Source organism: Rhinolophus sinicus, chromosome 5, assembly GCF_057876585.1.
Source record: "Rhinolophus sinicus isolate RSI-liver-muscle chromosome 5, RSI-T2T, whole genome shotgun sequence".
NCBI lineage: Eukaryota > Metazoa > Chordata > Mammalia > Chiroptera > Rhinolophidae > Rhinolophus > Rhinolophus sinicus.
This window is the reverse complement of record NC_142505.1, coordinates 763,415-788,222: the sequence shown is the minus strand read 5'-3', so window position 1 is coordinate 788,222 and position 24,808 is coordinate 763,415. Positions and strand designations below refer to the sequence as shown.

Here is a 24,808-nt window from a genome sequence, read left to right as displayed (position 1 = left end):
TGGCTTCCATATTCCTACACACATGGGGCATCTTAATAACGGGAAGGTGATGTCACACTTGAAAGTGCTTTCATATGAACAGTGCTATATAAAAAGGAAGTTATTATTCTTAGTTAAAATACCCTGGGAAAAAAATAGAGTTGCCATCGAAATGGCTGCTGAACCTTAAGCAGAATTGCTTATAATGCTGCCATCAGTTGAGGCCAAATTCAATAAAAACTCCATCCGGCATCCACACTGAGCAGACCCACATGTGCCTTTAATTTTTTTATTTTTTTTTAATTTCCTGGGCTTCCGGCCCAGAAATTGGAAGGGAATTTTATTTAAACCTGCTCTTGTGTATCAACTTTTAGTAAATATCAGGTTCTCAGCTGACTCACATTATGCTTTACATTTTGAGAAAAGGGAGGAAATAAAATGCTGCCTATCTCTCTATGTACATGTATTATACAGCTCTTACCTGTTCGAGCCTAAAACCGTGGCTTGCACTAACTGTTCACCATTGTTCCTACACATTCTGATGCCCCCCCCCCCTTTCCTGCAACCACAGACTCCAAAGTCCATCCAGCTCCTTTCCAGCGCTAAGCAGCTTTCAGCGGCACACATAATGTACCCCGAGTTTGGAAACGACTATTTGGAGGGGGCGGTGAGGGTTCAGGTTTAGATTTCTCTCTAATGCAGAGCCTTCTCTCCTGTCTGCCTCTGCCATGTTGCTGCCCAGACCAGCTCCCCTCCTTGATGAAAATGCTGGTTTCCTTCCCATCATGCAAGTGTGGAGGTAGGTCCTAGGAGGAAAGCATGCTAGGACCGCACCCTGAGCCTAGTAAGACACTCCTGTGACAGGTGTGTGCAGGGCAGGACCTGCACCTGCTGGGGCACGGCTCGAGCACAGTATGCATGTAGGTTTCTCAGTTCCTTCCAGAACACACCAGTTCTACCCACAAAAGCACCCTGTCCCTCCCAGGGGGCTGGTGCCACGTCATTCCCCTTGCAAGAAAAGGATTATTTACAGTGACCAAGAACAAGGGACGCGACCATAGAGGCCCTTTCTGTACCAGTTCTGCTAAGTAGAGAGACCTTAAGGAACCCAAATTACTGCAATGTAATTCTGACGGGAAAAGCACATTATTTTCATTTACAGTAGGGAGCTCGATCTGCCCTTGCCTTCCGCCTTCTAAAAACCTCAATCACCCCAGCTTTTTTCGATCCAGCCATTACTCTTACAAGGAAGAAGTTTCCTGATAAAGTGAGTGAGAGGACAAAGTGGGGAACATTCGATACCGCTCTGCCCTGTGCTGGGGGAGGGAGAGCTTTCCTGCTGGCCCAGCTCTGAGGTCCCCTGCTCTGGGGTCCCCTGCTCTGGGGTCCCCTGCTCTGGGGTCCCCCGCTCAGGCCTTCACAGCAGGCCCTCCCTGCCCACAGAGGACGGCCGTGCTTCTGACCTGGGTTCCACCTGTCTAGCGGACTACACAGGAACACGCAGTGGGGGGTATGAGCGAGCAGGGGAAGGGGTGGGCCCAACAGCCACTTCCCCTCAAAGCCCTTTCAGGTCCCCCGCTCTGGGTGAGGGGCTATGTCCTGACAACAGGAGCAATGAGAGGAGAGAGGGCTCCAGCTGGAGCTCTAGTTTGTCTAATTAAACAAACATGGCCAGACCTTTACCATAAACCAGACACATTTTGAAAATGTTGGTCCCCGAGAAGGAATGTACCTGCCAAAAATGACTCCTGGTTACCTGGGTGCAAATTCCAGAGCAGAGAGTAGTTGCGATGCTGGCAGGCCTCTCACACGGGCTGCACTGCAGGGAAAAGCCACAGACTAGACTCCTGCCCAAAAAGCCGGACCTTATAAAGGGGTTCCAGTACCTGAGTTCAACCAATGGGCTGAGCAGCTATATTTTTATTTGCATCTTTAGGATCAATCACAGTAGCTGTACCACAACCAATTAGAATGTGTGATTCCAACAGAGAAGACAATGAAATTTCAACCAATCAAACTGCAAATTTGGTTCTCATTTGCATAGAAACAGAGCAATTAATGACCAGGGCAGCAAGAGGCCTCCCCCTTTGCTGCAGGGACTGATACCTTGGGTTTTCTCCAGAGGCTGTGTCTCCCTGGTTTGCAAACTGTTCACCTGAGTAAAGTTTCTTTTACTGCACTGCCCCCAATTGGGGACTCCTGTTGGCATTCGATTGTTGGCAGTCAGGTTTTGTGGACCAAAACAATGTCAAAGAATTATGAAATTCATCCCCAGCTTCAGTTTTACTCACTAGGACTACTGTCAGTATCCTGGGACATCTTTCTACAAATTGTGAATGCATAAATATGCACGCACAGGTATATAAAGCACAACAACTGTACTCTTCCTGAACCAACGTCCTCCTCCTAATGAAACCTTCTGAAGATCAGCTCAGGCCAGTACCAGTCCATGTGGGGTCTCCGTAGCAGCTGCCTTAGATTCCAGTATATGCCTCCAGGACTTTTAAATTAGCTCGTCTGTTAATGCTGGACAGGTGGTGTGTTACAGTAAAGCTGCAGGAACAATCTCGGCACAGGTACCCTTAGTACCTGGCTGTTCAAAGCAAGGCCTGAGGACCTGCACAGACTTTCATTCAAGTCGGGGTTCTCCAACCAGCCAGTGTCCCGGCCCGAGGTGTTTAGGACACCAAGGTGAGAAGACCAACCTCTGCTGTCCTTGTAGGAAGAGGTCAATTGTGATCACTCTGGTGTCTGACTCCTTAAAGCCTGAGGCAAATTAATTTCCTCCTTAGTAAGTCAGGGCACAGTCACAGATTCAGGGTTGCTCTGCGGAGAAACCCAGAAGTAACTCACTTCAAACGCGCAGCGCACCTTTAAGAATTCACTACCCACTTTCCAGCTAACACTGCAGTCCGCGCACCGGGAGCACGCAGCTGGGTGCAATTCCTACCTTTAACCCCGCGCTCCCCGGCCAGCTGTGCGCGCAGGCGGCCCCCAGCGGCGACGCGGTGCCCGCCGCCTCCCCGCGCTGCAGCCCGCGGCCTCGCAGAGCCGGACGCAGGAGGGAGCCCAGAGTTTGCCCCACGCGGATCCAGCTGGGCGTGGGCGCGGCGTGGGCGGAGTCCGCGGGGCACGGCGCGAGGGGCGGGGCGCTGGGGGCGGGGTCCCGCGGGGCGCGCGGGGCGGGGCGCGGGCGTGGGCGCGGGGCCCGGTTGGCTGCGCCGCCGCGTGCCCGCCCCTCCTGCCGGTCGTCCCTCCCCCGGGCCGCGCGGAACCGCGGAGGCACAGGCAGCAGCAGCGCGGCGGCCGCCGCCACACGACCGGGCGCGCGTCGGCTGGGACGGCGCGCACCGGGCGGCTCTGCGAGCTGCGGGACCAGGTAGGTCGGGCGCCCCTTCTCGGCCGCCACGGTGACTTGGTGCACCGGCTTCACGTCCCTGGCTCCAGAGTTTGCGGATGCTGCACGGGCTCATCCGGCGGGCTTGCATCCGTCCCCGCGCGGGCAGTTTCGGGTGGGAGACCCGTACCCGCTCCCGCATGGAAAGATGCCGGCGGGTCCCTCCGGCGGGCAATCAGCGCGGCGGCTGCCCGGGAAAGTTGGAGAAAAATACTAGTTGAGAACCCTCGGGTGCAGAGGGAGAATGCTGGTCCCTGGTCGGGCGGCGTGCGACGGCTGTCTGCGGGGGCCCCTCCTGGTGCCGGGGAAGCCAGGGGGAGGGAAGACGCATCGTCAGAGATCAAGTTTTCCGAGCCGCGTCTTGTTTGCACTTTCATCCATGTCGCGTTTATTTGCCAGGTTTTCTCTGACGGGCTGGGGTCCGGGTTGCTGGAGCTCGGACCCGGGTCTCGGCTGCTTCTTGCCTTCTCTGCGGAGCCCCGCAGAGCCCCAGTCGGTGCCGGCCAGGCTCCGCGGCCACAGCACCGCCAGGACCGGCTGTGCTTGCTCAAAACGAACGGAAGCCTCTAGGCTCCGCGTGCGCGAAGCTCCGCATGTGCGCCAGCCCCGTGTCCTTCCCGGTATCGCATTTGCTTATCGATTTGCACCGCGGAGATGCGCCCATAGCCATGATTTAATAACAAACGGTGCCCGCTCCGGCGAGGAGAGCCAGTCTCCCTTCCGAGCCCTGGGGAAGGGGTGGCCAGTCTGGTCATCTTACAGCAGATGTGGGAAAGCAGAGCAGCAGAAAGGCTGGCGGGAGGCATCTGATGTGCCGGAGGGAGGTCAGAAACCCCAGCGAGTGGGTAAATCCAGAAATAATTTAAAATGATTAAGCAAGAATACAAAAAAAGACAGGGAGGCTGTAGGCGCTGTGCTTTCTGTCTGCCCCCACAGAGATGAATATCGCACTGGCTGGCAAAGAATCCTGATCTGTAAATAGATTAAAAACAGGAATTAATCAGAACAAGGACTCAGACCACTTGAGAGATTGAAAGCAGGAGTAATTGCCTTTGAAAGAGCTATTATGTCTCAATATCGCAGTCAAATGTGTTGCTTTTGCTTTGCTACTCTGTTTAGTAACAGTAGCAGCTTTGGCCGCTAGAACCTGGCATCTGAGTTTGTGATTTTAACCCTTGGTGGGTCATGGTCATCGGCGAGGGAGGAAGTTGCAGGTTAATGTTCATAACCCTTTGGGCAGCGTTTGTAAAATGCCTAATATGTGCCAGTCACCGGTTGCAGTGGGGCAGGTTCTTTTCTCGTTGTTCATAAAAGACGTCTGACGTGGTTCAGCCTCCCTAATGGAAAGCGCTGGCTTGCACATTACAAAAATAGAGCCTTCAAGGATGGCTGGTGTTTGGATGCTGGCTGGAAGTCAGGTGAGTGTCAAGGTGTGGTCTGAGGACCGGAATGGACCAGTACCCACCAGGGAAGTAGCACAGTGCTGCACTTGCTTTTCGCTGAACGGCAAGGTTGAATGCATGTGTGTGCCCTCCTGTCTGAAGATGGTCTGACCGAGACACGAGAGGCTGAGTGATTGGCAGGGTAATGGATTCGAGCAGCGCTGCCTCAGTCACATTCAGCCCCACATCCCCCTTGCTGCCCGGATACCATGGATGTCAGCCTGAGCCCGTGGAGGCTGCAAGTTCGTTTCTCCAGGAGAAGTCTAACTTTGAACAGCCTTCATGGCCGAGCCACATAGCCCGAGTGTTCCTGAAAACGGCCCCCCAATCTTTAATAGGCCCACAGGGCTGAGTGGTTCCAGCACAGCGCAGGCTAGCTGTGGGCCGCAAGCTGCCGCCTTTGCATGGCTGATTTATGCTCAGTTTTATCACTGCCACATTTCATATATGCCTGGTTATTACAGGCTAATAGCCTCTGTGCTCTGCGAGCAAAATATGTGTCTTTCTCTTTTATAAGTTCCTAACTCCTTCCACGTTCAGGTCACATCTCCCAGCTTTATTTTTCCTGCGTAATTTAAGGGTCCCACTTGAAGTGCTCATTGACTCCTAGGGCTTGTGCTAAAATAGCGTAGAGATGTAACTGCCCCTTTCAAACTGCCAGATGCGTGTGTCACTACACTGTGGCCAACGGTGGCGATGCCCTGTGTTTTCCTAGCAGCTTTTCGTGAGTTACTAGTATGTTAATTCTGTGCATTGGGAGATGATCAGGTGGCAGGAGGATTGCCTGATGCTGTGCATGTTTGCTTGCCCTCTCTGGTTCAGTCGTCTCCGCCAGCCTACCCCTAAGCCTTCTGGTCTCAGGGAGTTCTTTGTCTCTTTGAAGGTGATCATGTCTGAGACGCTCCCGTGGCTTTCACAGGCACTGGTGCCTCGCTCGATGCTGGTGGACTGTTTCCTTCCTTATACGCGGTGCATTCGATAACCTCCTGTGTGCAAAGATCTTTGCCAGTGATTAGAATGTGGGGCCACAGAATAGTTTAAGACAGCAGATTTCTTTGGAATTCAGCGGTAACTGATCTCCCTTTCAGATCTAATTTGAATACAAATTTCAGAAATGGATCAAGGGTGCTAGCTGGGTTTTGGTTTCAGTCCTCACCCCCCTCTGAGCCCCACCCCATGCCCACTCCATTTCTCTCCCACACTCAGTGAAACATTTCTTTTGAAAATTTGCTGCAGGAGAAATGCACTCCCTGGTTGCCACTGTACGCCAAGTTTCAATCCATAGTCCTTTTTATTTCTCCCCTTTTATGTACATGTTATAAACAAGAAATAAGGGCTTGTAAGAGAAGTGCTGGCAGAACGTTATAGCATCTCAAACAGCACCGCTACTTGGAATGTAAATATTTGTAGAATCTTTACTGTGCAAGAAGCTGCCTTGCAAGAAGTGAGAAAAAAATGACTGTTTTATTAAGTAGGATAAGTAATTGGGCATATTCCTCACTGCAGACACTGGCGCCTTAAGGAGTAGGTTACATATGTCACAGCGACCCCAGGGCGCTCAGAGCTGCCTGCATAGCTCAGATTGCACATTTTCTGTATTGTAAAACAGGGGACACACCGGGCCCCTTTCTTGTCCTCAGTCACTTGACTTGGGTTACCTTCCCATTGTGAGGAGACGAGATCTGTAGTGCAAAACCAGCTTCGATGATCCTGCTGGGGCACGAGCCTGCCAAGATGCTTTCTGACTTGGATGAAGGAGTCGGGCCGACTGCAGTTCCTCAGATCCTGTGATCTTAGGAACAGCGCGACTCGGACCTCCCGTGGGCTGTGCTTCTCACTCTGAAATGTTGCCCAGACTGGCCCACTGCCCTCCATGTCCTCTCCCCGATCTTCTCCGGGTCACCTCTTCCCTCCTGGGACCACGGCACTGGCCCCTGCCCCCTCTCTGCTTTCCTCCCCATCACTCTGCATGGCCCTCGGGGCGGTATTTTCATGTGCGTTGAATTAGTGCTCCACTCCTCAAAGCGCCGAAAGGCCGTGTGTTGCTTTCAGAATTGGAAACATTACCTACCCAGCGGGCAGGTTTAGCCTCGGCCCTCCCTCCACACTGGCTCATGCCCTGCCCTGGGGAGCAGGGCCTCCTGGGCTCCCCTTGCTGTCTGTGGGCTGGTGGCCTCTTTCCTGCCTTGGGGCCCATTCCGACCCTTTGCCTGAGAGCCCCCTCCAGCCTCTCCGTCCAGAAGTGCACGTGTGTGTGCATAGGTGTTTGCGCTCACACACGTCTGTGTGCATAGGTGCGCGCTCACACACGTGCGTGTGCATAGGTGTGCGCTCACACACACACACACAGTTTGGCTGCTGCTCCCCCTGCCGGCTCTTTCAGTTTAAATATCCTGGGACTGAGACAGAGCCCTCATTTCCCTGGGGTCCTCTAAGTGAGGGCTCTTGTGTGCGGCCCTTTCTGTGCGTGTCCCTGCGGCACTTACTTACTGGGCCCTGGCTTTCTTCCCCCATTCCTCCTCCACCCTCTGTCAGCCTCTCCTGAGCAGTTACCACGTCTGGTTTTCTCTGCTGAGAAGCAGCCCCTGGCCACCACAGTCCCTGGAGTTTGCAAAACCCGTGAGAGCGTGCTTTTGGGGGGCGCTGAGTTTGCATCGTGGACCCGAGACCCTGGCAGGAGTGTCCGTGTTCATGAGGTGCCTGCAGCTGACCTTCACGCGAGCTTCTGCACATGGCCCAGGACACCCCAGGTCTCGTGGGTGCTGGTACCTCAAACCCGTTGGCTCAGAGTGGTTCAGCATTTTTCCTCCCAGGCAGGTTCACGTTAGGTGATTTCTTCTTTGCTCTCATCGTTGTCCTCAGGGTCTGTGGCATGAGTGGCTTCGGCACTGGCCTCTCCCTTTGTCGCTGTACCCAGCCAACTTATGGGAAGCACAGGCACAGCCATTGGGGTCTTCCAGGCACAGCCCCGGTCTGAGCACTTGGCCCCTCCCCACAGCAGGCGGGGAAGCCGACTTCCTCCCCACATTCTCGTCTCTAGTCTTTCTGACACACGGTGCTGTTAGCCCACGAGCCAGACACCTTGTGCCATTGGACACCCACTGCCAGGGAGAAACGCCACCAGACAGCCTGTCTGCACGAGACTCCTGCCCCTCGTCCATCCCATGCGGGCCCTTCCAGCCACAGGGGCCACCCCCAGCTCCGGGGTCCTTGTGTCCATGGCCTCGACCCCACGCCCTCGTTCCCACCTCAGCCCATCTCCCCTCCGTTCACCATAGTTTCTGCCCAGAATCCTTCTCTTTCCTTCAGTCCTACCATCTGCGTGGTCACCCCACATGTCTGTTCTCCCATGAAGCCTCCGCTGTCCTCCTGGATAAAGTTTGGGCCGCGTGCTGTCTGCTGTCCACTATGTGTCCACGTTTTCTTCTTTAGAGGGAGAGCGGATTACAGTTCAGCTGATATTGTGCAGCTGTTTAAGATCCGCCTTTCCTAGTGGTCCGAGTGCAGAGACACACACTTTAGGATTTGGTAAATCTTTGTGGAGTGAAAGAAAGCTAGCCCGATCTCTCATGCACATGAAATCCTACTGTAGTTACTTTAACACTTTTTTATTGGACTTAAAATCATTTCAGTGTATGATTTAAAATTTTTGTTTTGCACAGTTTCTGGGTGACAAATCATTAATTGACAACAGAGGAATATCGCCAAAGGTCTGGATTTAGAAAATTCTGTGACAAACACATGCCCTAAAGGAAGTTAAGGTTGTCATGATGGAGGGCTGGTCCTTGATGCAATTGACTTATTTTAGTGCAAGGGGGTAATTCGGAATTCTCAAAATTCGTTGTTTTATTGGAGTAAGACACTGTCATATGGGAGGTCTAACTCCATGACTGAAACCCGGCAAATCGAAGTACATCTTCCAACCCATAAATAATGCCACACAAATGGGAGCAACCCTGTGTGATGAGACGGCCTCACGGCGCCGTGAGCCCCAGCGTCTTAGAGCCCAGCAGGGACCACATTTCCCAGCCTCTGCTCTGGGTCCAGGATCTCTGGGAACAAACACTGATCTGCTGACATGATGGACCCTTCCTGGCCCGTAGGGGACTTGCTGAGTGATCTGTGGGGTCAGACTTGGTAACGTACATTTTTAAACTTCTTTTTAAATAGTGATACTCACAGGAAGTCACACAAATGTTCTCTGTGCCTGTCACCCAGCCCCCCCGGGGTGCCACTATACTGTCATGCCAGAACCAGGAAGCTGTCCACCCAGCAGCAGCCCTTGTCACTTGTCACCATTTCTTAACGTGATTGCATGAGTGTGTGTGTAGGTCTCTGCAGCCCTCCCCGTGTCCAGCTTCTTGTATCTGGGACCTTAATTTAAAGAACGGGTACTCTGAAAGCTGCCGTTCCCATGTCGGTATACACCGATGCAGTGTTTGAGCAAATGTCTTCACGGTCTCAAAAATGGCACTTCCACTGGTCTTCCCCATGCAAATATTTGTCTTTTGCCCTTAAATAGTGTGATCTGCTTCCCTTGGAGATGCCTGTATGGGAAAGTTGCTATGGAAATGGGACGGTGGGCATTGTATAAACCAGGGTGTGACATTTGGCGGCTGTCTGAGGCCATCGGTATGGGAGTCTTTGGGTGGCCTGCTCTCATTTTTACAAGTTCTGCAGATGAGTGTTTGCTGATCAGGGTCATCAGACTTGGGCAGGAGCTTTACGCCCCCAGGGCAAAGCCCCAAGTGAATCCGTCCCTGGACTTTCTGACTGAATCACAGTCCATTTTTACTTCTTACGTAGAGATAGCCACTCTTTAAAATGAGCTAACACTGCAGGAGATGGTAATGACCCAGGTCAGGTAATTAAAATCAACCCGAACACTACAGCTGTGATGTCATCTGTGGCTACCCCTTGCCAGGGTTGGCGGCCCTGTGTCTGTAAAGCAGCAGAAAGTGGCTGACCTCCAGCCATGGTGACCAATTGGGTGACTGTCCCGAAGGCTCTGGAACGCAGACGGCGCTTTGTGCCCAGTCGGGCGTGAGCAGTGGACACGCGCCTCCCCCACACCTACCTGTTCGCATCTCTATGTATGAGACGGATGGTCATTTCTGCCGTCCTTGGTGAAGCTTGACCCGTGCACAGTCTGCACAATTGTGAAAATTGGGCCTCATAGGTTTCTCACTTCTCATACCATTAAGTAAGCTTTTTCTCAGACACAGTGGAAAAAGACACAGGTTTTTAATTAGTACTAATTTATTGGACTGCTATTTCACGAATATGAAACAGTAATTGACCATATGGAGTTGGTTCTCTACTTGGTAGAAATAGTAGCTTTTAAAAAAGAAAACAAAGGGTCTCAATATATGGTTTGTTATATCACAAAGCAAACCACATGCTCTGTGAAGATGCTTGTAAGTGCCCGGCATATTTCCATATAATGGGAAATTCTAGAATACAGGCATTATCTCTTTTTAATCTAATGGTGCCATATTGTCTGTCGTTAAAAATGTTTTTGTGCTATGATTTGCTTGGAAATATATTTTGTCATTTTTTCTAGAAGTTCCTTATGAGGTTTTCTTCCTGTATCTTGATGTTTTAATTCTTTTCTCTGATTATTAACGATCTAATTATTTCTTTGTCATTCAACTCCCATGCACAGCCACACACACCCACACACAGTACCCGAAGCGTAGAGTAGAGTAAGGAAGAGAATTACCACAAAATCATAAAAGTCATGAGGTAAGGAACAGACATTTTCTAAGCTCAAGCAGAGCAGACTGAACCAGTGGTGGGAGGACGTTTGGGTTGTATTTAGGGGTAACGTGCCCGAGGAACGTACGGTCTGTTTCTTCCCCCTCTCACCTCCTCTTCCCGTCTTTATCTCCTTCTCTCAGCTTTCTTCCTTGCTTCAGGGCCTGTTTTTGAATCATTCTTCTGTACTGACCCCTAGTGGGTGTTTTCAATTGTCTCTAATTGAAAAGATTACATATTCTTTGGCAGAGTTATTTTGGGGATCAGGGAAGGCGACTGTAAAACTTCCCAGGTTTGACCTTCAGAGAAGAATAATTTTAGAAGAAGATAAAGCAGGGTCGGCCCTATGGGGCCCATTTGCAGAGATGGCTGATGGGAAGCTTCCCTGGTGACCTGCCTTTTCTTAAACAGCAGATCTGTCCTCCCCCCAGTCTGGGCTGAATTTCAGCAGCTAAAACGGGGCTGGGAGTGGAGGCGTGGAGGGGGGGTTGTGCTGCTGCTCAGATGCAGGGCCTCACAGACTTGGCTCTTCTGCAGGAAGCCTGGGCTGCAGTGTGGGAGTGTGAGGGGCCACCAGGCGGCACAGCCGATAGCCAGATGTGGTGGTTCGTCCTGTGAGTGAGGCCATCCAGTCCCTGTGAAGCCATCCCAGGTTTGCGTGCCATGTGACATAAGTGACCCCAGGTGGAACCAGCAAACACACCGCCCAGCTGAGCACAGGGCAAGTGCAGAACGGTCAGCAAATAATTAAGTTCTTAAGTGTTGGGGAAGTTTATGCAGCAGTAACACACACACACACACACACACACAAACATTTTGAACATGTAAGTAAATACTTTAAAATTGTGAGGTCTTCTCTCTTGTTGTCATTTTATAAGTGTGGCGGTGAGCCTTTCTTGGGTGACAAACAGTCTGGAAATCTCAGTGGCTTCTAGGACAAGCATGAGTCACTCGCATTGCCTGAAGCTGAGGGTGGGCGGAATCCAGCGGGCGCCCTCCCCTGCTAGGACGGGCTGTGCCCACGCGAGGGGCTTCTGATCCAGGGCCCAGGCAGAAGGTCGGCTCCATCCAGGTCTGCCATTTGGGCCAAGCTCCCACCCACGTCTGCTGCCAGTGGCTTGCAGGTTGGCCACGCTGGGACCCCCATTGTGTAGGGAGCTCCTTAGCCACGGCTGTGCTGTTCTTCGGTGTCGGCCCGTGACTGACAGACACCTGGGCACAAAACCTGGTCCCCTAGTCAAGGTGACTCTGAAGGCCATCCCAGCCCCAGAAAGCCCTTTAGGACCACCTGAGGCCTCAGTGGCAAGTATTATACATTTCAGGGACGCCTTTGCCTACTCCTGCTTTCTGATGCTTCCTTCCAGCTGTTTTTTCAAGAACGTTCCTCAACACACCTTTCTCATCTCAGCTTTGGTTTCTAGAGAACCTAAGTTCAGAAAGGCCCTTGGGGCACAGGCTCTTGGAAGAGGGTGGACCCCCAAGAGGCTTGGCTGAACTGTGCAGTTGCTTTCAAAGCTTTGGCCAGGACTGGTCGGTCATCTATTAGGTTTTTTCATATGTCATTGCCCACAAGTCACAGTAGGGTAAGTGACTGTTGACAGATAAGAATGCAGTCTAGTGTGGACTTCCTCTTTTACTATTTTGCACACGAAATGCACTTTGAGTCACCTGCATGCAAACTACACTCACCCCAACCACAACTGTCCCCGAGGTCCAGCCATCACTGGCACATCATGGCTCTGCTAGGTCCTGTGTCTCTGATGCTGATATGTTATCAGTAGACTGTACCCCAGGACGGTGGGCAGAGACATACCTCCCACTTGCAGGTTTGGGGTGCAGAAAGAGTATTTGTACACGAGAACGCAGTTGACTTATGTGCGTTAGCTCTTTCCATACTGATTCTGCAGAGAAAGCAGCAGACATTCCCAGCACTCTAAGAGGAGGAATTCTGTAGCTGTCACTCTTACAGCTGGGCTGGGGGGGCCCTGCTGGGCTCACCATCTCTCACCAGTCAGTTGGGCGGCTCTGGCTGACTCAGGGGTTTCCACCTCCGTCCTGGGGTGCAGGCTGGAGGCGAAGCTCCCTGGTAGGAAGTATCTGCATGTATGTTGCAGATGTGCAGCGCGACAAGTGGAAACCTACAGGATCTTGGCTTGAAACTGGAATCTTCTCACTTCTGCAGCATTTTTTGGCCATAACAAACATGGCCAGACTCAAAGCCAGGCTGGGAATTAGCCCCTGCGCCTTTAATGGGCAGAGCTGCACAGTCACATGGCCGAGGGCACAGAGGTGGGAGGGTGAGGTTGGAGGGGAGGGCTAGCCCTGCATCTGCCAGCCCAGCCACTGTGAGGGCCCTCCAGGTTTTCCTTGCCTTTCCAATTAGAAGCAGGAAATGTAAAATGTCACTTTTTTTGCCCATGAATGAGTTAGGACTCTAATTGGTGCCCAAGTGAAGGAGCCATGTCAGGCCCAGTAACACTCAGGCGGGAAACGGGACGGGAGCCCCCAGAGAACGTTCAGTCCCCTGAGGGCTGGCCCGTGTTTGGAAATCCAGTGAACGGCCCAGCCGTCCTGCCTGCTGGTCACTCGGATGCCCCTTCAGCCAGGTAGACGCGTGACTTAGTAGTTTGTGACCTTGGGTGACTTCCTCGAGCCTCCTGAGCCTCGGTGTCTCCATCTGGGGTGTGGGACATGGTTCCTGCTGTAGGGTTTCCTGTAACGCACGGTAAGGCCGGGTCCAGGGGCAGCGCCAGGGAAACCCAGACCTCCCTGCCGGCTGATGTCTGGTCGTTTGGTGTCGGGGCCTCATTACTCACCACGTGCACTGTTTTCATAGAACAAGAGCACATGGCACGTGCTCAGAGACCAGAGGGGGGAGGACGGGAAACAGAGGTGCTGTCAGCACAGAGCTGGGACCTTCCTGGATTCTAGGAGGGAGCTCAGCCCAGTCGTGTGGGCGCTGGGAGTGGAAGCACCGCCTGTCCGGTGGGTGAAGCCTGGCCCGGAAAGTTCTGGAACCAGGAGCCGTGCCCATGCCTGCTGCCGCTGACAGGGTGTTTAAGGGGATACCTGGCGAGTTGTAAGTCATGACAGTGGGAGGTCTTGCTTTGGGCACAGTGGCTCCTGGGATATCATCAGCTTGGAGGTGGCTCTGAGGCCGCGCTCTGTTGTGCATCTAAGGAAGGGGTTGGGCTGAGCTGCAGTTTTCTCTGTGAACAGCTTCTGTCTTTTGCACCCAAACTACAATGCACAGCATCTTAGAATCCACCTTACCCGTGAGGCGGGGAGATGCACAGAATGCCTCCGGTTACTGACCTAAGCGGGAGTGGGGTCCATGCCGGAAGCGACGCGTGTCTCACTCCTGACCGGCCCTCCTTTGGAGGGAAGTTGACGTAACTGTGCGTGGGCGCCACTGCCTGACCGCAGGCGGACACTCGTCTCTCCCTCTAGGATTTCACCTCCGGGACCGAAATGGCGTTGGCTTTTCAGGACGTCTCCCAGCTTCCCTATTCAGCTTGACCAGTCTCTCCTATCTGCCCACTCTTCTGGTCCTGAAAGCTTTGCTGGGCTCCTTTCTGTCTCTCTCCCTTGTATGAATCCTTGTGTCCCCTCTTTCTCTCTTCATCATAAACAGGAACACAGAAACTAATGACCAGTGGCACGTTCCCTCACCCCACATGATACTGGAACCCTCGTAATGGTTCTCTTCACTTCTGCCCAAATCACACCCGTTGTTTCTGAGGCTCCACCTAACGCCTCTGCCTGTCGCCAGCCCTGGTTACATTTGTCCCCAGATCTAAGTGGATTCACCTCGTCCTTTGCTTTCTGACCGTCAGAGGCTGTGAGACTCCCCTCCACCTCCCTGTGGAGCACGGCGCTTCCCACCCCAGGATGATGGCAGCTTGGTTAGGGGACTGGCTCTGGTCCCTTGAACCCCCATCTGCTTCCGGTGGTGGAAGCCCATGTTGAGATGGAGTTTCCATGGGCCTGGGACCCGAGTCACTGCCTCGAGAAGGACCCCGTGTTGCCCTGCAGTGGACATCAGATGTGAACATGAGACAGTTCGTTGTCACCAGCCAGGGGCTTTCCCAGTTGCCGGTCGGGGCAGCATAACCTGACCTCTGCTGACCAGCACCCCCCAGGTGCTCAGGATGCAAGCTGACCTTGTCAGCGTCCTGGCAGAGCTGCTCGTCCGCCAATGCTCGCGTCTCCCCAGGAGAAAGCAACACCAGCATCAGGTCAATTGCTCAAACCCCGAACCTGGGGATTCTTGACTTCTTCCTCTTTTGAATCCCATATTACATTAGCAGCAAACTGTCTTTCCTGCATCGGAAATATCTGCAGAAACTGCTGGTTCTGTCCAGCTTAGTCCCGTCTCCCACTAAACCACCATCATCATTTTCCTCTGTTAGTACAGAAGCGTCCGATCTGGCTTCTCCTGCGTCTGCTACCCATTCTGGACAACTGATTGGATTCCCACACTGCAGCCAGTGTCTTCCATATGAAACCCTGTTTAAATCCTTACAAAACTTAGTGAGTTTCACTTGACCTCCGGGTAGAGTGTAGCTTGGTGGACACAGCTCAGCAGGCCTCCGTGATCCCACCCCACTGCCCTCTTGGGACGTGTCTGGGGAACGGCTGCGTGTCCTCTGATTCCAGCCGCGCTCGGTGCTCTGCTTCTTGAGCCGGCCTTTGCGGAAGCAGTGACTCCTGGCTGCAGCACGTGTGCCCACCGGGCACCCCCCCCCGCACACACACACTCACCGGCACCCACGGCCTGGCTCACTCAACTCACAAGCTTCAGATTCAGTGACACTTCCTGAGCAGATGACGATTCTCGCTCTACCCTGTCCCTCTCATCACCCTCATTTAATGTCTGTTTTCCAGACTGAGTAGTACGAGGACCGGGAATTGTCCTCCTTGGCCACCCCCGAGCCTGGCAGATGGGGCCTCTCAGGGATGCTGAGCCAGCTGGAGCAAACACGCGCACGACCTGCAAACCGCTCCTGATCGTCCCGTGTTTGAACTGCGTGGCCCTCTGTGTAGTTCCGAGTTTTAGGCCCCTCGTAAGGGGGGTTATTTGTGCTTAGAGCTCTGCTGGCCACTCCCTTTAATCCTTGAAGGGAGCCCAGGGGCTCGGTTCTCAGGTGCTGCCCGTCCGGCCGCGGCACAGTTATTCCTAGATGAGAACACATGTCCACACCTGGAGCTGAGCGCGTCTGTGATGGCGCTTGCTGTACCGCACGGCCTCCTCCGCGCCTGCGTCCCAAGGAGCTGGGACGTGTCCGAGTGCTGCCACCTGTGCGGGCACATCGCCTCCTCGGGGCATCCGTGCCGTTTGACGAGCGGGCAGTCACCTGGAGCTCACCTTAAACCGTTGACATCACTAAAACTGATGTCATTTCTGTGACTCGGGATGTATTTGTCCGTTGATCCTTTGTGGAATTAATGTGAGTTGCTCACTCTGCTGGGGAAGGTAGTATGTCTGTGTGAATCACTGAATTGTAGTTGAATTTGACCATGAAGATACTGGTTATTTATTGCGGGGTGATACCGCCCCAAATTTAGTGCTTTACCACATTTGTTCTATTGTTTGCGAGTCTAAATGGATGGGTTGGGAATCAGAACCGGGCACTTCGGGGACAGCCCGTCTTTGGTCCACGTGGTGCCGGCTGGGGTGGCTGTCTGGGCTGGAGGCGCCAAGTGCTGTCACTCCAAAGTCTGCTGCCCCTTGGGGGGACCGGCACGGTGGGGCCAGTGGGGTTGTCCTCTGTCACCTGTCCTCGCTCAGTAATCCAGGCTTGCTTCCCTTCCTCTCACACTGCCGGAGGTGAAAGGGGAAGCTTCGGGCCTCCTGGGCTCCAAGCTGGGACTGGCAGAGCGTCACCTCTGCTGGGTCAGCCTGTCACGGGGGTGGGGGGACTGTCACAGGGCTGGGGAAGCAGCGACCATGCCGTAACGGGGGAGAGGAGCGAGGTGGGCAGCAGTGAGAGGAATTGGCTGCCATGGTTACCAGCAGTCGTCCACTCTAAGGGAACTGCCTACACAGTTTCTAAATATTCTTCTAGAAGTTTCCTAGATACCCTTAATTGGCATGGGGAGTGCAAAGTCTAATCTTTTAAATCTGATGTCTTGTGATTTATTGAAATTTAACCTGATTTGTAAACCTGAAGTAATTTCTGAGACTCTGCACGACTTACCCTCCTGCTTTTCTCCCCATCGCCACATTTATTTTTAGTATTGCTGGAGTTATCTGATTTCCGTGATGAGGACAGTGCTCAGGAATTGATCTTGATGAGTGAATTACGATGAGCAGTGTCACCTGCAAAGATGCCTTTGAACATCCTACGCTTGTTTTACATGCGTTGTGATGGCATTTGGTTGGTTTTAAAATTGTTGTACGAAAGCCTGAGAAGGCATACCCCATCCTCAGGGAGGCCGGCCAGTCCGCTAGCAACTCTCCCCTGTGCTGCTGCCCTGACTCTGTTCGTAAAAACAAATGTGCTGATCAGTGTCATGAATAATTAAGTGAAAGGAGTTGTGGGATTTGGGGCTGTTTTCTCTCCTTTGTAGTTTGCCAAAGCCACAGCTCAGTAGCTAGGGGGACCGAGTCTGGGTTACTGCCTATTCACACAAAAACCAGAGTCTGCCTGAGGAAATTCCTCCTGCAGGGTGTTTGCTTAGGGTGCAGAGACTTTCACACTGTGGATCAAATCATGGGCCGAGGTTTCTCTCCGATGAAATGCTTGTTCCACCGAGGATGATAAGCACTCCCTGAAAATCACCGTTGTGATCGGCGGGTTTCTGGTTCGAGACCAAACCTAGAGAACCTTGTGTACACCCAGCATGGAGGACAGACCTGGCCGTCACCTCTGCACTGCAGGGACGGTGCCCTAGAATCCCGTGTGTCAAGCACCCCCTCCCCCCAGTGCAGGTAGGAGGAGGTGAGGGATCTGAATTCCAGGCCCACTGATGGGCGGGATGGGTCCCAAGCCTTTTGCTGTCCTGCAGGCCGTGTGGCAAATGCTGGAACTTTGCCTCTTTAGCAGTCGTGTCCCGATGACCAAAGCGCCCCATTTCCACCTGGAGAGACGCTGGTGCCAAGCCCCCAGCACTGGCCTTTCACGTCCATGGATTTGTGAAGGCGCAGGTATCTGACCTCCACCTTGACCATGCACTGTGGGCTATTCTGTGCACATCGCTCACTGCTCTCGGCCACGGCAGCACTGTGGATGTGTAACTGCAGTACCCGGTGCGGAAGGAGGCCTGGGGCAGTGCAGTGCGCACTGGCAAACAGCCCTGCGGCCAGCATGCCACCAGCACCCGGGACCTGACCAGACGGGAGGCCCACAGACAGCCTGGTGGGGGTCACCCCGCGTCTCAGCTCACCCCGTCTTGCCCTGGGCACGGAGCTCCAAGCACAAAACAGGCCCGATGGCCTGTCAGCTCTTCTCTTCCAAGTCCCCTCGGTCTTTTGTCCGTTCTGTGTCCTCCATGCCCAGTGCCATCTGTCCTCCAGCTCTGGGGAGCGGACTGGAGTCACTCTGTTTCAGGTCCCTCCACTGTCCTGTGGTGAGAGGTGGGGGCAGGGGTACAGCCAGCCCTCAGTGCCCGGAGGTTCTGCGTCCTGGGCTGCAGTCAGCCTCCGATGGGACGCACTGGGAGAAGGACGTGAGGCTGTCCCTGAGCTGTGCCGTGTCGTTAGGTCCTGATGGCTGCTGTGTTTACACTGAACGTGGTCGGACTTTTCTTGTCATGACCCCGGAAACGATGTAGTGTAACCACTATTCCTGTAGCATTTAGGGTGGGCTGGGTGCTGTGGGTAACCCAGAGGTGATTCACAGAACACGGGAGGGTGTGCGTGGCTAATACGCAAATACTCATCATTCCGTGTAAGTCATTGAGCTGCCCGGGATCGTGGTACGTGGGGGGTCGGGAGCGTCCCCCGCAGCACTGAAGACTACTGTGTTTGGTGTTTGTGTTCCCTACGGATTTTACGCGTCTGTAAGTGAGATGCCGCTCACTGTCAAGGTGGGTGTCCTCTGTGCAGCAGCTCACATTCCACTGAGAACCCCCCGCACAGGAGCAGGGCTGCGTGAGGTTGGCACAATGTCCCCCTCTCCTCCACGCGCGGTGTTGCCCCCCCCACCACGCGCGGCGTTGCCCCCCCACCACGCGCGGCGTCGCCCTCCTAACTACGCACATGCATAGTCTTGGAATGTGAAACCGAGTGTCAGTGTCCTCACGTGCAAGTCGTCTCGCCATGGTTGCGTGGACCTGACATTGACACTGGGTCTGGCATAGGTGCCCGTCACTGGGTGTTGTCAACACGCGGCACAGACAGGAGAGGTGTTTTCTCAGCACTAAGGAGACGTGGCCGTCCTCAGAGGACGTGGGCTTCACAACACCCTCGGGGCCCGGGCTCCTGTGCCAGCTCCTTGGAAGTTTGAGTCACCCGTCACTGCCTTCCTGTCCCCCTGACGTTCTCCATGCTCGTTACCGAGTGGCCTTCTTCATGCCAGACTCAGTATGGAACGAGGAGATGGCATTTCCATTCTTTCAGCCACTGACACGTGTTGAAATTTCAGAGAGATGCTTGGGGAGAACGGAGGTACAGCTCCAAAGCTAATGGATTATGTGTGTCAAACCACAACACATCGTTAATGAGCCGCAAGGCATCAGGACGCCTTGTTGTAAGTCGTTCTAAAGTGAAAACAAATGTGCCAAGCTGTAAACTCAGCTCATTCGCTGGTCAGAATTTGTGTGACAGCTTCTAAAAACAAAACAAAAACAAAAACAAAAACCCCTCAATATGTGGGACTATCAAGTCCGTTTTTGTGGCTATTTACAGGTGGGAAGCTAAGTGTGCTTCAAAGCAGTATGTGTGCCTCATACTAGCCCCCCAATAGCTGGTAGCTCTATGAAGTAATTAGGTGATAATTGTTGATTTCGTAAATGGCATGTATTTTTCTGAAAAATTATGGAACAAGACGTTCCTTAGCATTTGTGATTCCTGAGACATATAAGCCAGAGTTTTGGTTAAGTTCTTTAAAAACTAAGTTTATCAGGAACACCAGAGGTGACTGCAGTTAGATGGGAACCACAGTCATTTGCTGTGAAGGAAATTCCTGTTAGGAGGCTTCACCCAGAACGTAAGCCACAGGGACGCCCACAGCCTGGGGCCGGGGGCTTAGACTGTGTCTGTGCCCCTTTAATTTCTTAAAGTAAGAACCACTGGACACACTATATCGATCTTAGTGTTTTTCGTTTTTGCCAAGCAGTGTTTTGGGGTGGATGTGTCTTTTTCCCAATTCCCAGTTCCAGTGTGCGACCCCTCTCGGTATGTGTCAGGCAGGGTGTCAGGTGGGGTCTCTGGTCCCGCTCCCCACCTAAGAACACAGTATATGGTGAGGCCAAAAAGGAACATCCACGGAGCCATAGATAGGGGGGGTCACACCATTATATTCTTGCTGGAAGCTGGGTTGGAGACACAGGAGGCAGGAGCCACATTGTCTGCAACCCACCGTCCACTTCTCTGCAATCTGCAACCCGCACTCCACTGTGCTAACTGCAGTCTGCACTTGCTAGCTCAGCCTCCATCTTCTTGCTAGCACCCATTTCTCTGCTAGCGTAGCCACAGCAGTTATATTAGTGGCCAATGGCTCACTGGTTACAGCTGATGGTCATCCAATAACAGTTGATGGCCATTTACTACCTGAGCCAGCACCTTTCCATGTGAGGGCGAGAGCCTGGAAACTGTGCTCCTGGCTCTGTCCCCACAGTATGTGTCATCACACCTTTTCCTGTTTTGTGGGAAGTACTTGGGCGGATTCATGGGTCACATGACAGAGTCACTCACATGATCACAAACAATCCAGCACAGCCCGGGACATAATGACAGGGAGGCCACCTCACCGTATAATTGGTCCCCTCTCTGCAGAGGTTTGGCTGTGGCCACCGGCAGGAAGGATGGCACTGCCAGTGCGTGCACAGCCTTGTATGCATGGCGCTTGGGTCCAGGAGAAATAAGGCAGTGGCTCACGAAACACCAGCCATTTTCCTGCATTTTAAATGGTTGCTGAGGTGATCGTGTGACTATCTGGATAGAATTGCTATGAAGGTGGGGCCGAAGCTGCTGCCAGTTACCTGAGAGTCAGGTTGTTGACGGACCCTGTCCGGGTGTTCCATCGGTGGTGTGAGTTCCAGGCACGTGGGCTTCTCTCGGTGACGTCTGAACGTTACACATTAAGTCTTTCTTTGAGTTGCATCCTTATACGTTAAGGCCTTGCGAGTGGTTCTTTGTAGGCGCAGCTGACGAGAAATCGGTTTTTCTCTCACAGACCCTTCTCGTTTGAAAGCCAGATGGGAACTATATTACATGACATGTGTCGCTAAAGATCCTGGTGTTCCCCAGGTCACATGTCCCCAGCTGTTTTCCAAAGTCTGCACTAGGAGGGCGGGGGACAGTTCTGGAGCCACGGCCCTGAGCGCCGCACAGGCGCGGCCTCTGCTGTCACCTGCGAGGGCCCTTCCTTCCCCGGGGCTGCCTACACTCTGCCTGCCTGCTTCTCAAGTCTGAGTCTGCGCCTGGCACTTACACTCGCACCCCAGTGAGCTCACACGTGTCCTGTGGTGACTTAGCACCTGTGACACAGTTGTACACATTGATTTTTTGCACAGGAATATCGCCCCTTCCTGTATTAGAAAGTACACTTGCTTTTGGCTGCAAATGTCAGACACCCAACCCAAGCTGGCTGGACCCTGCGTCCTCATTACCCCTGGATGCGCAAAGTGCAAGACGGCGGTTACTGGGCAGTGGTGTGGGGACTTCAGCGGTGGCCACCGGCCAGCCACACCCGCGTCTCCCTCTCCTCCTCTCGCTGCTCGTGTATCAGGCAGGCCAAGTCCTGGCCTTAACAGAGCCATTGCTGATTTCTTGCTCGTGCCGACGTGAGTGACAGGTGTGCTCTCGTTGTACTCAAGGGCCCAGGGGGACAGACACAAGTGTGATGTGCCCTCCGCTCTCACAGTGACATGGAAAGGGGACATGGGCGGTTGTGCAGTCGTCCAGCTTCTGTCCAGAGGGGCCTAAGTCACTTCTGCTCGTACCTCATTCTCCAAGGCGGGAGCCGTCCTCCTCGGTGCCTGAACGGGAGTGAAAGCGATGACATCGGTGAACAAATGAGCCTTGATCTTGAACTCAGTTGCGTTTCCATTGTGTCCTCTTGTCTGCCTGCCCTGTCTCAGCACCCGCCCCTGGTTTAATGCCCCACTCTTTAGGTTTCCATGCTGCTGGCTTCCTCCGGGGAGAAAGAGATCATTTGCTAATGGATGCCAGGTTCAGAAATGGATTCCTTGTGACAAGGCCTGGGCCACGTGCCTATCCTTGCACCTCTGAGGGACAGAAGTGAGACGTGTCCCTCCAGAGGTGCGGAGGAGGTGGCCTGGAGGGCAGCTGTCACCATCACTGTAAAGCCGGCAGAAGGCCAGCAGGGGGCGCCTGTGCGCCCGCCCCGTGGAGCCGTCCTTGGGAGGGTGCCTGGCACCGCCTCGTGTGTCCTGGGCAGTAGCTTTACTCACATGTTCACCGGGTACGATCGCGCAGTCGTTAGGTGGCCTGTCCACAGGGATCACTGCAGCGCTCACAGTGCCTTGTGGGTGTGGAGGCACAGAGTCCCGCAGACGCCCCACGGAGCAGGGACTGTCATTAATCGGTGTGGTCGGACGGGGGACGTGAGGTGACCCCCTCAGAGCCGCACAGCCTGAACGGGGTTTGGACCCCGCCAGACACTTGATGCAGAGAGGGCTTGATGCCGGCAGATCATGTGGGAATGGTTCCGGCAGTCAGGTCCGGTGTGTGCAGGTCCTGGCTTTCTCCCTCCACGCTCCCGTTTTATTAATGACTTCTACGTGTTTTTTTGATGAAATACGCATTGCATGACTGGTTGGAAACCTCCTCTGTCCGTGTAGAGGAACAAACATCTTGGTCCATAGTTTGCTCAGATCTGGAGTCCACGGAGGGTCAGTGCCGGCTGCACACCCCACTTTACTGGCTGTGGTTCCTGTGCCAGCCAAGAGAAGGGCATTGTGCTTTTCTATGTAGTTGAAGGCATCAAGCAGCTTGTCACGACTTCCACCGTCTTTGAGGAAATGGAGTCTGAATGCCAAGACTGTAATTTTATCATTATCCCAGTGGGTCTGTGTTCGACTTGACACGTTGTAATTTTAACAAGGAAGGTACCAGTGAGAGCTTCCCACGGCCTCTCTGTGGAAGGCAGACAGAAATAGAATGCAGCCCCCCGTTGTTCTGTAGCTGTGACAGCTGAGAAAACCCTTAAGTGACCGGGAATAGGCCCCCTTTTAATCTGTGTGCATGCGACGTGAAAGTTACATTTTTTAGTTTTGTTTATTGAAAACAGGAAAATCGTTAGTTCTGAAGAGAGCCATTTAGTATTTCAAGGTGATAGATATAAAGGTTTTGCGCAATGAAGACTTTTAATTTTATAATGTGCCTCAAAATGCGCTTACATCTAATATACTTCCTACTTAACAATCAAGTTGGCATGTAATTTCTTTGGTATGTCCTGCAAAAGGCCAGTATTATCTCATAAGAGGTTCTGGGTCATACACCGATACAAAATGTAACTCGGTGTATTACTATGAAGTGTGGTCAGTTATTTATAGTGTTTTACTTGTCTAAAACTTGATTTCAAAGCTATGAAAGCTAATGCAATTTCAGCCACAAATGTCAGCAAATGAGTTATTCTGTCGTCTGCAAGGACTCAGTGCCCACAGTTTCACAGAAAATCCGTAGAGTTTAGATGCACGTACAGTTATTCTTTACCATGTAAAATAATAGGAATTAGATGCTCCACCTTCTCTTTCACTCTTACATAAACACAGTTCGGGATTAACAACTTAATTTGACCCCCCGCCCCTCCCCCAGTCCTCGAGCTGGCTTCCTCTGCCAGGTCCTCACCTGTGGGTGTGGCTGCTCACCTGTCCCGAATCCCCAATCTTGTGCCTCCCTGTGCCTGGATGCACTCAGAATGTCACCAAAGCCAGAAGCATGGCTTCCCACTCCCCGCCTACCAGAGGAAGTAATTGTACCAGGAAAAGGGACAGGCGGCAAGGGCCTTCTGGCTCCCTCTGGACTCAGATGCCATGTGTTGCCAATGTGATGCCTGATGCAGGAACTATCTGGCGGTCGGGGGGGCCACTGGCCAACTTGCTGAGGCCCTGGGGGTGAAAAAGTGGAAAGAACAGTTTGACTCACAGGCTCTGCCCCTCTCCCCTCCCCCACCTCAGTGCTTCTGTGAGCCTCAGTTTCCCCAGCTGTCCACTGGGGGTGCTACTTGTATGCATTTGATGGGCACAGTGAGGTCGGATGCTGTCGTTCGCGGAGAGTGCAGTGTAAGCTCAGCACTGGGGTTCGTACAGCGGGTGGGCCGTGTTCCTGTGTGTCATCTCTCGTGGGTGTCCCCAGCTGTAGGAAAGGTAAAACAGATGTAGAAAGTAGGAACGGGGAAGGTGCACGTTACGTGTAATTGTAATTCATCCTAGAGACGTGTTTGCTGTAGGCTTTCACAACATTACTGTTCAGCTCAGTGTTGCTGTGCGTTCCCTCATCACCTGTGACTCACCTGTGCTGTGATGACGCAGAGCGTTTATGTGGGTGACAGCTGGGCACTGTTACCTGCTTAGAAAGGAGAGGTACTGTGGTAAAGATGTCACAGATGTGGGGATAAGAACCAGTGCTTGCAAGGCTGCAATTAATCGTGTCTTCTTGGACTGTAAGAAAAGCACACATGTGACAAGTAAGCAGGAAAAATGGAGCAATTCAGTGCTTCCTGTGTATAATCTTCTCTAACATTTTTCCCATTAAAAAATTGAAATCTAATTAATCTACCGCTAAATGCGCAGATCTTATGTGTTTGGTTTGGTGCATTTTGACGGTTGCTGACATCCGGCAGCTACAAACGGGCACCCCAGGTGACACAGAGCACCCCGGCCCCCACCTCTGCAGCCCCGGCTTTCCCAGACATCACACAACTGGGGACGTCACGTGTGTGTGCTCAGGGGTGGCCTGTTCTGCTCAGCACCATGCTTCAGACTCAGGTGAGGTTGAGTGTACCCGAAAGTCTTGCTAAAGGCCAAGCAGCGTTCCCTGGGGCGCCGACACATGCTGAGTGTGCATTTTCCTGCTGACAGACGGACGTGAGGTTTGTTTTCC

General features: G+C 53.0%; 2 protein-coding genes across 13 annotated transcripts in view; one reads left to right on the top strand and one right to left on the bottom strand.

The window, feature by feature from the left end:
• The window catches only part of LOC141567141 (uncharacterized), a 178,436-nt gene extending 173,580 nt beyond the window's left edge, over positions 1 to 4,856 (bottom strand). For all 9 annotated transcript variants that reach the window (XM_088798097.1, XM_088798098.1, XM_088798089.1 and 6 more), the window contains exon 1: positions 2,930 to 4,856. In XM_088798097.1, the coding sequence (XP_088654223.1) occupies positions 2,930 to 3,518 (589 nt within the window). In that variant the 5' untranslated portion in view covers positions 3,519 to 4,856. The remainder of the gene's footprint in view (positions 1 to 2,929) is intronic.
• Positions 3,229 to 24,808, top strand: part of CNTN3 (contactin 3) — a 185,998-nt gene continuing 164,418 nt past the window's right edge. For 3 of the 4 annotated variants that reach the window (XM_088798086.1, XM_088798084.1, XM_074312196.2), the window contains exon 1: positions 3,229 to 3,358. The gene's annotated coding sequence lies outside the window, so the exon portion shown is untranslated. The remainder of the gene's footprint in view (positions 3,359 to 24,808) is intronic. The other variant, XM_074312197.2, reaches the window with a different exon arrangement.